This window comes from Crocuta crocuta, unplaced genomic scaffold (assembly GCF_008692635.1).
Source record: "Crocuta crocuta isolate KB4526 unplaced genomic scaffold, BGI_CrCroc_1.0 scaffold152, whole genome shotgun sequence".
NCBI classification, from domain to species: domain Eukaryota; kingdom Metazoa; phylum Chordata; class Mammalia; order Carnivora; family Hyaenidae; genus Crocuta; species Crocuta crocuta.
Window position 1 is genome coordinate 4,664,844 of NW_027528798.1, and position 13,289 is coordinate 4,678,132.

Genomic DNA, 13,289 nt, shown 5'->3' on the forward strand with positions numbered 1-13,289 from the left:
CAGCTCAGGTCATAATCTCTCAGTTTGTGAGTTCGAGCCCTACATCTGGCTCTCTGCTGTTAGTGCAGAGCCTGCTTTCGATCCTCTGTTCTTCTCTCTTTCTGTACCTCTCCTGCTCATGCTCTCTCTCAAAAATAAATAAACATTAAAAGAAAAAAAAGCAGGGGCGCCTGGGTGGCTCAGTAGGTTAAGTTTCTAACTCTTGATTTTGACCCAGGTCATGATCTCACAGTTTGTGGGTTCAAGACCCATATCGGGCTCTATACTGGCAGCACGGAGTCTACTTGGGATTCTCTCTCTCTCCTACTTTCTCTGCCCCACTCTTGCTCACATTCTCTCAAACATACATTAAAAAATTAAAGATAAAATAAAAATATAAATACATACATACGTACATACATACATACATACATACATAAGAGCATTCTAGGGGCACCTGGGTGGCTCAGGCAGTTGAGTGTCCAGCTCTTGATTCTGGTTTGTATCATGATCTCCTAGTTTGTGGGTTCCAGTCCTGCACAGGGCTCTGCGCTGACAGTGTGGAGTCAGCTTGGGATTCTCTCCTTGCCCCTCCCCCACACACTCTCTCTCAAAATAAATAAACATTAAGTAAATAAATAAAGAGAGCATTCTACCCCAATTTTTATTTATTTATTTATAAAATGTTTTTTTATTTATTTCTGGAGAGACAGACAGCGTGAGTAGGGGAGGGTCAGAGAAAAAGGGAGATACAGAATCTGAAGCAGGCTCCAGGCTCTGAGCTAGCTGTCAGCACAGAGTCTGATGCGGGGCTCGAACCCATGAACTGTGAGATCATGACCTGAGCCGAAGTCGGATGCTCAACCAACTGAGCCACCCAGGTGCCTCTCTATCCTAATTTTTATAGAAGCATTATCAATAATAGCCAAACTATGGAGAGGGCCCAAATGTCCATCGACTGACAAACAGATAAAGATGGTATATATACACACCATGGAATATTATTCAGGCACCAAAAAGAATGAAATCTTGCCATTTGTAATGATGTGGATCAAACTAGAGTGTACTATGCTAAGTGAAATAAGTCATTCAGAGAAAAACAAATACATATGATTTCACTCTTATGTGGAATTTAAGAAACAAAACAGATGAACATATGGGAAGGGGAAAAAAGGGAAAAAAGGGAGAGGGTAACAAACCCTAAGAGACTCATAATGATAGAGAACAAATAGGGTTGATGGAGGTGGGTGGATGAGGGACGGGCTACATAGTTGATGGGTATTAAGAAGGGCACTTGTGATGAATACTGGGTGTTGTATATAAATGATGAATCACTGATTTCTTCTACTGAAACCAATACTGCACTGTATGTTAACAAACTAGAATTTAAATAAAAGTTTTTAAATATTAAAATTAAAAATTTTTTTAATTAAAAAAATAAAAGCATTTTATGAAACAGCCCATGCCAATTTCAGATATATGGCTTTGTAAACTGGATTATAATCAGTTCTATGCAGCAAATCATCCCCTCTGCTTCTTTCCTTTTGGTTCAGCTCCACCTAAGCAATGTCTTCCAGAAGAGACGAGCTGAGCCCTTTCACCATCTGGGCAAAACTGCTTTTCTCCTCTCTCCACTGGTTCTCATCTTCCAACTGCCTCTACCCTGGGGCATGAGGTTTTGTCTCATGATGAAACTCTGACCAAAAAATAGCAGCTGCCTGGTGCACTGCTCATTAAGAAAACTTCTGGGGCTCTGACTGGGTAAGGACAAGCACTGTTATCAGTCAGTAACATTTGTTACCAAAGCTGAGTGAGCCTCAACACTTGTCATCTCTATAACCTAAAGTAAACTTCCCTGGAACGCCACGCCATCTCTAAGGTCCAACAGGTAGGAGAGGAAGAGAGCATAAGAGGGGTGCCAAAGACTTACCTAGCCCCACCCCACTTCCCTATAATCCAGAGCTGTTTCTTTTTTTTTTTTTTTAATTTTTTTTTTAATGTTTTATTTATTTCTAGGAGAGAGAGAGAGAGACAGCGTGAGCAGGGGAGGGTCAGAGAGAGAGGGAGTCACAGACCGAAACAGGCTCCAGGCTCTGAGCTGGCAGTCAGCACAGAGCCCGATGCGGGGCCCGAACCCACGAACCGCGAGATCATGACCTAAGTGAAAGTCGGACGCTTAACCGACTAAGCCACCCAGGCACCCCAATCCAGAGCTGTTTCTAGCCCCTTCATGACAGAGGGGCTGGGCTATGTTCCATCACCAAGTTCTCATTTCTAGCAGTAGAGCCATGACCTCACATTTCAATTATAATAGAACGACAGGATCCTGGAGCTACAAAGACATTTTATGTGGATTTTTAGCATAATTTCTGGAGAGGGACATCCTTTCATTTAGACATGGTGTTACTCATCTCTCTCCCAGTGATCAGTCCTTTCTTTCCAATTTGACCCCTGACCACAGAGACCCACTCGGGGACCCTTGATTCTTTCCCAATGGCCCCAGAATAGGATAGTACAACATGCTTGTCACACAAAGCTGTTCAGTCCATCTTCCTGTGCCCTAGCCCAATGAGCTCCTGCTTCCCCTTTAATAGGGAATCTCCCTTGCATGGTGACCCATCTAGGGAAAAGAACAAATATTCCAGAAAACAAAAAACAATGGGGGCAGGAACTGGGGAGGAGGGATATGCAGTGAATTTTAGGAATTTCTCTAGAGGCTGATGCTTGACTAAGGAAGTCCCCAGTTATAAAGAAAGAAGCCATACTCCCCACTCTCAGCTCGCAACTTGGAGCCTGGGTGATGACATACAGTGAGCAGGGAGGTCCCAGGGAAACTCAGACATACTCAGTGCAGGAACAAGTCCTACCAGAAAAGTGGGCACCATGTGGACTCCAGTCCTCTCTCCCTGTACCAGAGCTTCAGCTAGACGTGGGCTTTAACTGCCAACCCAGGTAAGCAATACCACACTCCAGGACATTCCAGAACCCACATATTCCAGGTCTCCAGAAACAGTGCAATGTGTTACTGGGGAGAGATGCAACCCAAAGCTCAGCATCTTCCCATGAAGCCATCAGAACTGGAAGGGAGTCAGGAAGAAAAGGGCACAACCACCAACTGTACCTGCCTTGGGCAAGTGTGCGTAGGACCTAAAGCTACTGACCCACACTGGACAGGGCTCTCACCCAGAGAGGCCTGGCTGAACCAGAGCAGCGGTCCCTTCTACTCTATCCACTCTCAAAAAGATGGGCAGATCAAAGTCCTCAAATACTGCTACTGCCCTCAGGATAAAGCCCATGCTCCACTGCCAGGGCATACAAGGTATTTACAGTCTGGCCCTTGTGCACCTCGTGCTCTGCGTTCCTCATCTTTTTATGTACTCCTTCTACCTGGAGCATCTGCTTCTCAACAAAGTGAGAACCCGAAACCCTCTAATTCATCCTTCCAGATTTAGCATCATCACCTCTTTTATGAAGGTTTCCCCAAACTCTCAGGTAGAGGACGAAGCCCAACCACTGGGCCACTCCTGGGTATAGTGTACACTGTAGACTGGCCTTTTCTACACCACCCTGTGAGGTTGTGTGCATAGGCATATCTGCCTCCTCTCTAGATGGGCCTCATGCCTGTGCTCATAGGTCCCAGCCTGGGACTGAGACTAAACAATGGTGCCTCATTGTGATGTACAGAATTAATGATGAATGCTTTGCTGCCTGACTAAAGGAAGTCAGCTGCAAGTTCAAGCAGAGGCAGGCTGACTGTGGCCAGGGCCTGGGCCTGGGCCCCAGCTGCAAAGAAGAACCCCGCCTCAACTCCATCCTCTGCTCCAACCCAGGCTTACTGTTCTTGGGTAGAGCCACCCATCACATGTCAGGAGGCTGCTCCTGCTGGGATGATGTTACAGTCTATTTTGAGGGTCATACTGGAGCATCTGTTAGCCTGGCCAGCCACACCCTCCATGTTTCATCACTAAGAGCCAGGGACACCCACAGGTCCACAAACCCTGCCTCAACAATCATTTCCCCCAGGGATCCTCAGCTTCAGGGCCTCATTGGCTTTCTAACAAGACCAACCCAGATGCCCTTATCTCCTGGCACCACTGGCAGGGCTCTGATGTCTCCTCACCCCACCAGACCCACTTCTGAGGTTCCTAGCATTGGTGACTCAGCAAAATGCAGCTGAAGCCCATCAATTTGTGCCAAGCTCTTAGCTCAAACACAGCCCCTCCTTCTTCAGCTCTCTCTTACACTTAAGGAGTTCCCAGAATGTCCAGCTCCCTGACTCCAAGCCAGTTACCAACCAGACTTATTATAGGTCCAACAGGTCTCACCTGCTAAGAAATTCCTGCTCATCCCTCAAAACCAAGCCCACATTCTGCCATCTCTTGCAGAGAACATTTCAGTCCACTCTCTGCTGAGTAGCCCTGAGGACAAAGCTGGCCTGTGCTGGCTTTACCTTTATTCTCTCTATATTCGGCATGGGCCTGGCACATAGTAGGTATGAATAAATACTCCACGAACTCCTGAAATGAAACTTTATAGTGAGACTAGACTAGTATGTTCTTCTACAAAAGGCATCATCAGAACAAAACCTTTCTAGAAAATGACACTGATAACTGGGTTCGTAAATACCTTTTACAAATGTACTCAAATCCAGAGAAAAACAAGTTAACAGATTCAGTAAGTCAATCAAGCCCAATAAAGAACATACCACATTTCTCTAGCCCCGCTGAGCACTAAACACTTTGTATTTCTGTCCCCTAAGAACACTGTGATCCCCTAAGATTCCAACTAGACATTCCTTCACTCTACCCAGGGAATGGATTCAATGGGGAAAGTCACCAACAGCATGGACAAACATGTCTGAGATCAGGCAAGGGCATCTAACAAGTTAGGCTATTCTACTGCACACCCAAAGCAGTGCCACAGGGTAGGCCCCCAAACATTCTAGAGGTCAGGGCTCACTAACAAAACAGGTCAATGACCATCTGCTCCAGCTACTTTCCAGAGATGCTGTGAGGCTTGAACTAGATAATACAGGAAAGCTGGGGCTCTTAGGTGGCTCAGTCAGTTGAGTGTCCGGCTTCGGCTCAGGTCATGATCTCACGGTTCATGGGTTCGAGCCTCACTTCGGGCTCTGTGCTGACAGCTCAGAGCCTGAAGCCTGTCTTCAGATTCTGTGTCTCCCACTCTCTGACCCTCCCTTGCTCACGCTGTCTCTCTCTCTGTCTCTCAAAAATAAATAAAACATTGAGAAAATAAATAAATAAAAATAAAGATAATAAAGAAAGCTATACAACCGGTTAAACCTGGGTCACAGACCAAACCCAGGTCAGAATCACAAGAGACAAAACAAACAAACAAACAAAAAAAAACACCTCATCACTGCCCTTGGACTCCTCAAAACCACTCCTGGGCCATATCAATATCTGGCTACATCCTAGCCATGAGAAGGCTTTCAAGAATTCCATAAAGAAGCCATGAGGAGACATTCACATACTTGCCATCTGACAGCGGTCAATTAAACCAGGCCACTACAAACACATAGGACCTGAGGCCTTTTTAAATGCTGAGTAGAGAAGCAAGGAGAAGATACCCAACTTTCTTTAGATTTGCAAGCAACACCTACAGTAAGGCAATCTAATTAGACACAGGGCATTTTCCAGCAAGATCCACTTACAACTGAAATGTCAAAAGCCAGATGAAGGAACCCAGGTAACTACATGTTAATACTGCCCTTCTGAAAAATTGTTCTTTTCTCGCTAGCTCAGCTATCATGATAAGGACTACAGAGAAAACAAGTGATTTTCCTCCCTACAGGTTTAAGAAATGCCCCTCAGTTTGTTTGGCAATATGAAGCCTCCCGCCACTGGTATTTCAGTCTATACTAAAATTATTTTTGCAATGTTTGTTTTGTTTTGTTGTTTTAAGAGATCATTCTCATTCACACTAGTTCAAACATATTATATATGTTTTATCCACTAGACGGGGATAAAAGTGAAAAGATGCAACAGCTTGCCATGATAAGAATTTCAGAATCATGGGAGCGCCTGGGTGGCTTAGTTGGTTTAAGCGTCCAACTTCGGCTCAGGTCACGATCTCACAGTTTGTGGGTTCAAGCCCCACATCGGGTTCTGTGCTGACAGCTCAGAGCCTGGAGCCTGTTTCAGATTCGGTGTCTCCCTCTCTCTCTGACCCTCTCCCACTCGTGCTCTGTCTCTTTCTGTCTCAAAAATAAATAAAAAACAAAACAATTTTAAAAAGACTTTCAGAATCATAGAATTCTGGGGTTAAAGGCAACTAAAATACTGGCCTAGCTCCCCGTAGTATAGTCAAGGAGACTGAGGCCCCACCATCTACCCATGACCACAAAGCCATCCCAGGCAAGGATGTTACAACTTCACTGAGGAAGCAGGCAAACCTCCGACTATGGTAATCCTCCTCCAGCACAGCCCCTTGGGTGGGCATTTTGCATGCATCATAAGAGGGGCAGTCCCTAGGAGAGAGGAAGTATTCTGAATGCTCAAGAACACACATTCAGAATTGGCACGAAGGTTACTGGTGTAGTTGACAAAGCCTTTCCAAGACAGCTGAAATCACGTTCTTTTATAAGTTAAACAGCTGTCTTGTCACAATCAATGGTAAAAAAGGTAGACTGGAAGAAGGAAAAAAAGAAAACTGAGAAATCTCCCCTCTGATTTCCTGTGTCTGCTTAGATCACCTTAAAATGGGGAGCCTCCCTAATGCTGACTTTAATGAGGACCTTCCTAAAGCTGTCCAACTGGTGTTCAAATCACTGGACTGAAAAACAAGTTTATGAGCAGCAAGGTCACCTGATTCTGACCATGCACATGCTATTTACCCTGCGATGACAGGCCAGTGGTGATGCTGTGATGAATGCTGTGAAGACTCTACTATCCCTTTGAAGCCTATAGGGGCCTCTACATGACTAAATGCCATAAAAAAAGAACCCTGAATACAGAAAGAATGTGAAAGGAGAGAAGGCACAATGCCATACAGCAGTGGGGGAAATCCCATTCTGGACACTGAATTGTTAATATAATTTGTTACTTGTTTCCCTGACCTGTGAGGTATTTCATTACATTCATTACATCATCACTCAAAAGAAGTCCCCTTCTTTACCCCCAATGCACCTGCTTGCTACCAAGGGCTTCTGCATAGACCAGGCCATGACCACAGTCAGGTAACAGAGGCAGCCCACTATTCAACCCTCTGCAGCCCAGACCTATGTGGCTCAGCAGCTCACATCAGTCACAAGTGTCATCAAACTCTGACCACAGGGAACAGCTCAGTGCTGGGGGAAAGAAGGTGGAAAGAGGGGCTTACCCATCTCTTCCTTTGCTGACAATCTTCACCTCAAAGTAATAAATGCCACAGGCAGCAGGTATGGGGTGGGTGGCACGCACTGAGGCAGCATCTTTGTGATTTTTGCCATGACCTAATAGGAGAGAACAAGGAAAAAATTTCAAAAGAAATGTAAATTAGAAGCCTCATTCTTTTCTGCTCCATGGCAACTTCACCCCTTCCTGGCCAGAGGAAGCCTTTACATTGTTCAAGGAACAACTAAACAACAACTGAGCAAACACATAAACCTCCTACCTTTGGCTCACATGGCTCACATCCTCTTGCGAACAGTAGCCCTGCCAGAGCTACTGTCTCCCATGCAAACTAAAAGAGGGTACAGGCAATATGCATACATGTGAGAGATTCCCAAGTGCTGCTGGCAATCTCTCCATAATACAGGCAGCCCACCTGGGAGAGGAGGGGAGGTGGAGGCAGTTTTGGAAGAGTATCCCTTCAACTTTAGTTGAAACTCCAAGCCCTGTCTATGATGTCTGGCAGATAAGCAAACCCACAGGCTTCTGGCTAATGGAGGGAATGTGACCACCCTTTTCTTCAGACACTCCAAAAACTAAGCAGTGGTGAAGGGTCCAGCTGGAGTTGGAGCTATCACAGGACAAGCAGGAAGGCCCTCGGGTGGAAGGTCCAGCCCAGGATGGGTATGGACACCTGTTGCAATTCTCTTGATATGAGGTGTCTCAGGGCAGAGCAGTCTAGGCAGTCGACCCCTCGGCCCTGGTCAGCCTCAACAACCTGGACACCCCACAGGGGTTAAGGCCTAACCCGGAGCACCCAGGGCCGGGAAGAGACGTGATGGGGCAGGAGGCGGGCAGCACAGCCGCCCAGCAAATGCTCTAGCCTTCCGCCCGACCCCAGCGGGCCAAACAGGCCGATACCTTTGTAGTGAACACGGAGGTTGCCCTGGGAGAGGCCGATGTAGTTGTACTTGTCCTTGGGGCTCCAGGAGCGCGGCAGCGGCGTCTCGTGCTGGTTGACCGCGGGGTATAGGCGCTGCAGGCGCCGACTCAACTCCTGCTCCCCCGGGGACGGCAGCCCGCCCCCAGCGCCCCCGCCAGAGGAATCTCCAGCCTGCGGGCTACCAGCTCCCGGGTCCGCCGTCGCCGCCGCCATCTTGGAGGGAGCTGCTATTGTGTCACTGGGGGCGGGGAGGAGCGGGACCAGATCCCCCGCTCAGCCAATGGCCCGCGAGCCTACTGAGGCCGCAGGGAAACCGAGTCCAAGTCCAGCACCTCTCTTTGGACACTGCCACGCCTCGCCACATTTCGGACTCCATATCCCACAATGCAGAGCTCTCCAGAGGCGGGTCAATCCGAGATCGTAAAGAACTCTGGGAGATGTAGTATAAATCTGCTGTCATAAGCCTGCTCGGCCGAGACTTCAGGACATCAAAAACTACAATTCCCGCTGGCAACGTGGCTGCCGGCTCTGAGTTTCCCTTTCTCCCCCACTGCCTGTTTATCCCCTCGCCTCAGTTCTGATAGCTAGAGTCAAGTATGCTGCAGTGATTGATTGAGGGAATCCTGCTCCCGGGTCCGAGTCCACTTTTGCTAATTGACTTTCCTCCTAGCCTTCGGGGTTGAGGTGCGGGGGCGTGGCACAACCTTGACCCCGCCCCCGCCTTTGGGATGCTGGGGCCTGGTCGCCATAGCGACGGGCTGTACACTACCACAGCTTCCCAGGCAGCGGGTGCTGGCTGCCCGCCTGCCCGAGGGTCATGGCCTCCCCGAAGCCGGGGTGCTCCAGCTTCGCGACCACTTCGAGGTAGGCGCTGGCCGTTCTGAGGGCGGAGAGGAGGCCTTGGAGAACCTGCAGAAAGAGAAAAGCTTCTGTCCATTGGTTCGGGGCTTCAGCCCCACAGGATTGCTGGGGCAGAAACAGAATGCGGACATTACCTGCTAAGGGCTGGCATAGTAACATTAGTAAGAGCTAGCCCCTTTATATTGAGCGTATATGACGTGTCAACTGCTTTATACATAGCATATTTAACTCACAGCTCTACGAAGTAGTAATATCTCCGTTTTACAAATAGAAGCCTGGAGAGACCCTATGTTTTCCACATGTTTATAAATGGTGGACCTAGGATTTGAACCCACCCATTTGAGACTCCTTAGCTGTTAGCCAGAGATAAACGGCCTCTTCACCCATTAGTTTATGACAAAGATGCTTATCGAATCGCTGTCTATTCAGGGGTTGCAGCCTGTGGGCACTGCAAAATATGACAAGTTCTGTTAGCCAGGAAAGCCTCAAAATGTACATAATAAAACAAAACTTTTGGATAAATCTCTTTCTAGCTTTGGGACCCCAAGAAGTCTCCTAAGTTCTGGGCCACTGCTTCTGTATCTCAAACGTGGAGATGATACAGCCCACCCCACAAACATTGTTGGGAAAATTTAGGCAGAATATGCGAAGCTCTCATCACGGTTCTTGTATATACTGAGCATTCAGTTGTTTAATGGTGGTTTCTCCCTCGTTTGACTCATTTCCAATGCAAAAAACTTGGTCTCACCTAAACTCTAATTCTTCAGGGTTTGCTACCTCAACAGAGAAAGCCTACAAAAGGCAGGAAATTATTTGCCAATTTTATTATTTTATCCAGATTTAGAATGAACCTCTAAGAACCAGACAGCAGGCTTGAGAAAGAGTGTTGTTACCCACCACAGGAATGATTTAGGAAATTGCAGTCATGTTTGAAAGGGATATGAAACAGATTTAGAAGAATAATCCCCATTTATTTTAAGAAAGAAGCATGACCAGCAGTTCTGGTCATGATCTCTTGGTTCATGGGTTCAAGCCCCGTGTCTGGCCCACACTGATTCTGCAGAGCCTGCTTGGGATTTTCTCTCTTTCTCTCTCTCTCTCTCCCCTTCCCCTCCCCTGCTCTCTCACCCTCTCTCTTGAAATAAATAAACTAAAAAAGGAAAAACCTTTAATACCAGGACAGAACCACTGTCAAACCTACTGCCTGCCATCTGTCGCAGAAGTTGAGTTTTCTCCACCTTTGAAGTAGGAATATAGCGGCACCTAGCTGGCTCCATTGGCAAAGCATGCAACTCTTGATCTCTGGGTCATGAGTTCCAGCCCCATGTTGGGTCTAGAGATTAGTTAAATAAACATTTTTAAAAACTAAGTAAAATTGGGATTCCTGGGTGGCTCAGTCAGTTAAGCTTCTGACTTTAGCTTGGGTCATGATCTCACAGTTCATGGGTTCGAGCCTTGCATTGAGCTCTCTGCTGTCAGCACAGAGCCTGCTTCGGGTCCTCTGTCCCTCTTTCTCTCTGTCCTTCCCCAGCTTCACTCTCTCTCTCTCAAAATAAATAAACTTTAAAAAGTATCTATTTAAATAAATAAATAAATAAAGTAGAAATACAGGGGCAGTTTCTGACTGGCTCAGTTGGTAGAGCATGTGACTATTTTTTTTTTAATGTTTATTTTTGAGAGAGGGAGAGAGTGCATGAATGCAAAAACCCTCCCTTTTCTATACCAGCTGCTTATTTGACATGGTTTTCTCATACTTGTCCGATTGAGAGGTAAGAGAGGACTAGCATTTGGGGTGTCACTGGTCCATGGAGTAGGACTAAGGAACCCTGCAGGACAGGGTTTCCCACCTAGGTTCACATTTACTGCTCTCAACTTCTCTGGAGTACAGGTAGTCCTAGTCTCACTTTATGCACAAAGACACTGAGGTTCAGAGAGGCTAAATAGTATGCTAAAGTCACCGGCTAGCACAGAGAATGAAGACACAGGTCTGTCTGGCAGCATAAATGACCCCCACCCACCCCCACCATGGATTTCTGGAATTACTTTTCCCTTTTCTTCACCTGGATCTGCCTGCATATGGGCAGCCCTCCCTGTTGATCCCCAAATGCCTTCCTAGCTTGAGTGAGAATGGCCCTCCCTCCGAAGAGGGCTAGGAGCTAAAGACCTCCTTAGAATCCACTTTTCTCCCATCTTACTGTCATCATTAACAGCTGCACAGCTCCTTGCAGTTTACAGGCTGGTTTTGCATATCTCTTTCCCCCTTATTCACAACTTTGTGAGATAGGAAAAGCAAGAATTGTCTCCATTTCCTTATGAGCAAACTAGTCTGACAGAGAAATGACTTGCCTGGGGGTTCCTTCTGGAAACCCAGATGTCAATCCCCAGGCCCTTCAGCCAGCAAGTGCAGAATTGGGACTCACACCCCAGTTCTTGGACCTCAGGCCCTGTGCTTCTTGTCCTATAGCATTTGCTTTTGGTATCACACCCCCAGAAGGTGCCAGTAACAAACATGAAACTCCTCTGAACACTAAATGAAAGTGTAAGTCCACAGAGTTCTCTGGGCTCATGGAGAACACTCATGAAGGTATCCTGTCACTGTAGGAATGAGATTCTCAGCATGAGAATGTTTCCAGGAATGTAGGGAAATGTTTTGGGCCAGGGCCAGGGCCAGGAGTTTGTTGGCAGCATCTCTGCGAATTTGTAGGCCCTGCTGAGAAGACCCAGAGCCTAGCTCTACAGGGAAACGAGGCCATGTCTTGTGGATCTAGGAAGGGTGAAGGTGCTCTCCCAACTCAGAGCTCTGTCATTTACCACTGCCTTCCCCTTTTCTGTGCAGAACACACATACAGCCTCCTGGAGTGAACATAGATGACCCTTTCTTCACAGAAACCAAAAGCACCCAGAATCGAAAGTTTTCTCAGAGACGGAAGACGCTGGTTAGTGGCAATGTCTTGCTGGAAACCCAAATGTCAGCTCCAAGACCCTATCTGCCTCCCTCTCTGCAACCCAAAAGCACCACTCACTTGAAACCTACCCCCCAGAGCAGCTTCTCCCCAGTCAGGGGAGTGTGGCTTACAGTGGCCAGACCTATCAGGCTCTAGGGTAGAGGTGTGCACACTGGCTGCACCTCATCTGAAAAGCCTTTCAAGACCTCCCCTGGCAGAAAAAGACTCAGCCCCTGCCCACTGACACCCTTCCCCTGCACTTCAACATTCTGGAGTAGACCTCATTTTTTCATTAAACCTGCCATATGCCAGGCACTGTGCTAGGTGCTGGGATGGTCACACCAGATCTACCAAGGTCCTTCAGGGCTGTGACTATATGTTTTTATTCTGTATGGCCCTGGTGCCTGATAGGGTACTTGAGTTGGTTGGCATATGTTGAGATCTCCATAATGCTGTAAATGTGTGAAAGCAAGAGTAAAGAGATGTTCACCCCTTGCGTTGCTGGCTCTCGGTTGGAGGTAAGAGATTCTACTAGCATCAGGAAAATGTCCTTCCTCCATTCCTGTTCTTTTAATTTTTTATATAAAAATGAATGCTGTGTTGGGGCACCTGGTTGGTTCAGTCCGTAGAGTGTGAGACTCTTGATCTCTGGGTATTGAGTTCAAGTCCCATGTTGGGCAAACAGCTTACTTAAAAAAATAAAAAATGAATGCTATCTTATTAAGTACTTTTGGGCTTTTGTGATATGATCATAAGATTGTAATTATTTAATTAGCAAAGAGCCATTGTCTGAATCAGATGAAAAACCACATCTTATTATTATTATTTTTTAAAACCCAGTTTAGCAAACTTATAACCCCAGCTCACAGTGGAGCATTATGGGCTGTGTGGTTTTCCTTGTGTGTGTCCCCTATGGGAAATTTGAGGACACATGAGACCCACACTTTATGAGGATGGAAACTCCCAACGTGGGGCCCCAGACTCCAGAGAGGGAAAGGGGATGAGTGTGGACTCTTCACAGAGACCAGGTGTAGCCACAGCCTCGGAAGACCCGATAACTTGGGGCACATGCTCGCCCCTCCACGCAACTGCCATCCCAGTGTACCTGGGCCTAGGCACTTTCTTTCCTGCAGCAGCCACACCACCATTCTTAACCACCAGACGGCATTGCTAAGCCCCGCCACCATCCCCTCCCTTGCCCTCCTCTCCCTCTCCACCCCCCCCCCCCCC

General features: G+C 47.1%; 2 protein-coding genes across 2 annotated transcripts in view; one reads left to right on the plus strand and one right to left on the minus strand.

The window, feature by feature from the left end:
• Nucleotides 1-8,481, minus strand: part of RANBP10 (RAN binding protein 10) — a 56,029-nt gene extending 47,548 nt beyond the window's left edge. Inside the window, exons 1-2 of the mRNA XM_077755612.1 lie at nucleotides 8,232-8,481; nucleotides 7,321-7,432 (exon numbers count right to left, since the gene is read on the minus strand). Coding sequence (XP_077611738.1) covers nucleotides 7,321-7,432; nucleotides 8,232-8,466 — 347 coding nt within the window. The 5' untranslated portion in view covers nucleotides 8,467-8,481. The remainder of the gene's footprint in view (nucleotides 1-7,320; nucleotides 7,433-8,231) is intronic.
• A 522-nt stretch (nucleotides 8,482-9,003) lies between these two features.
• Nucleotides 9,004-13,289, plus strand: part of TSNAXIP1 (translin associated factor X interacting protein 1) — a 12,701-nt gene continuing 8,415 nt past the window's right edge. The window contains exons 1-2 of the mRNA XM_077755613.1: nucleotides 9,004-9,117; nucleotides 11,951-12,050. Coding sequence (XP_077611739.1) covers nucleotides 9,071-9,117; nucleotides 11,951-12,050 — 147 coding nt within the window. The 5' untranslated portion in view covers nucleotides 9,004-9,070. The remainder of the gene's footprint in view (nucleotides 9,118-11,950; nucleotides 12,051-13,289) is intronic.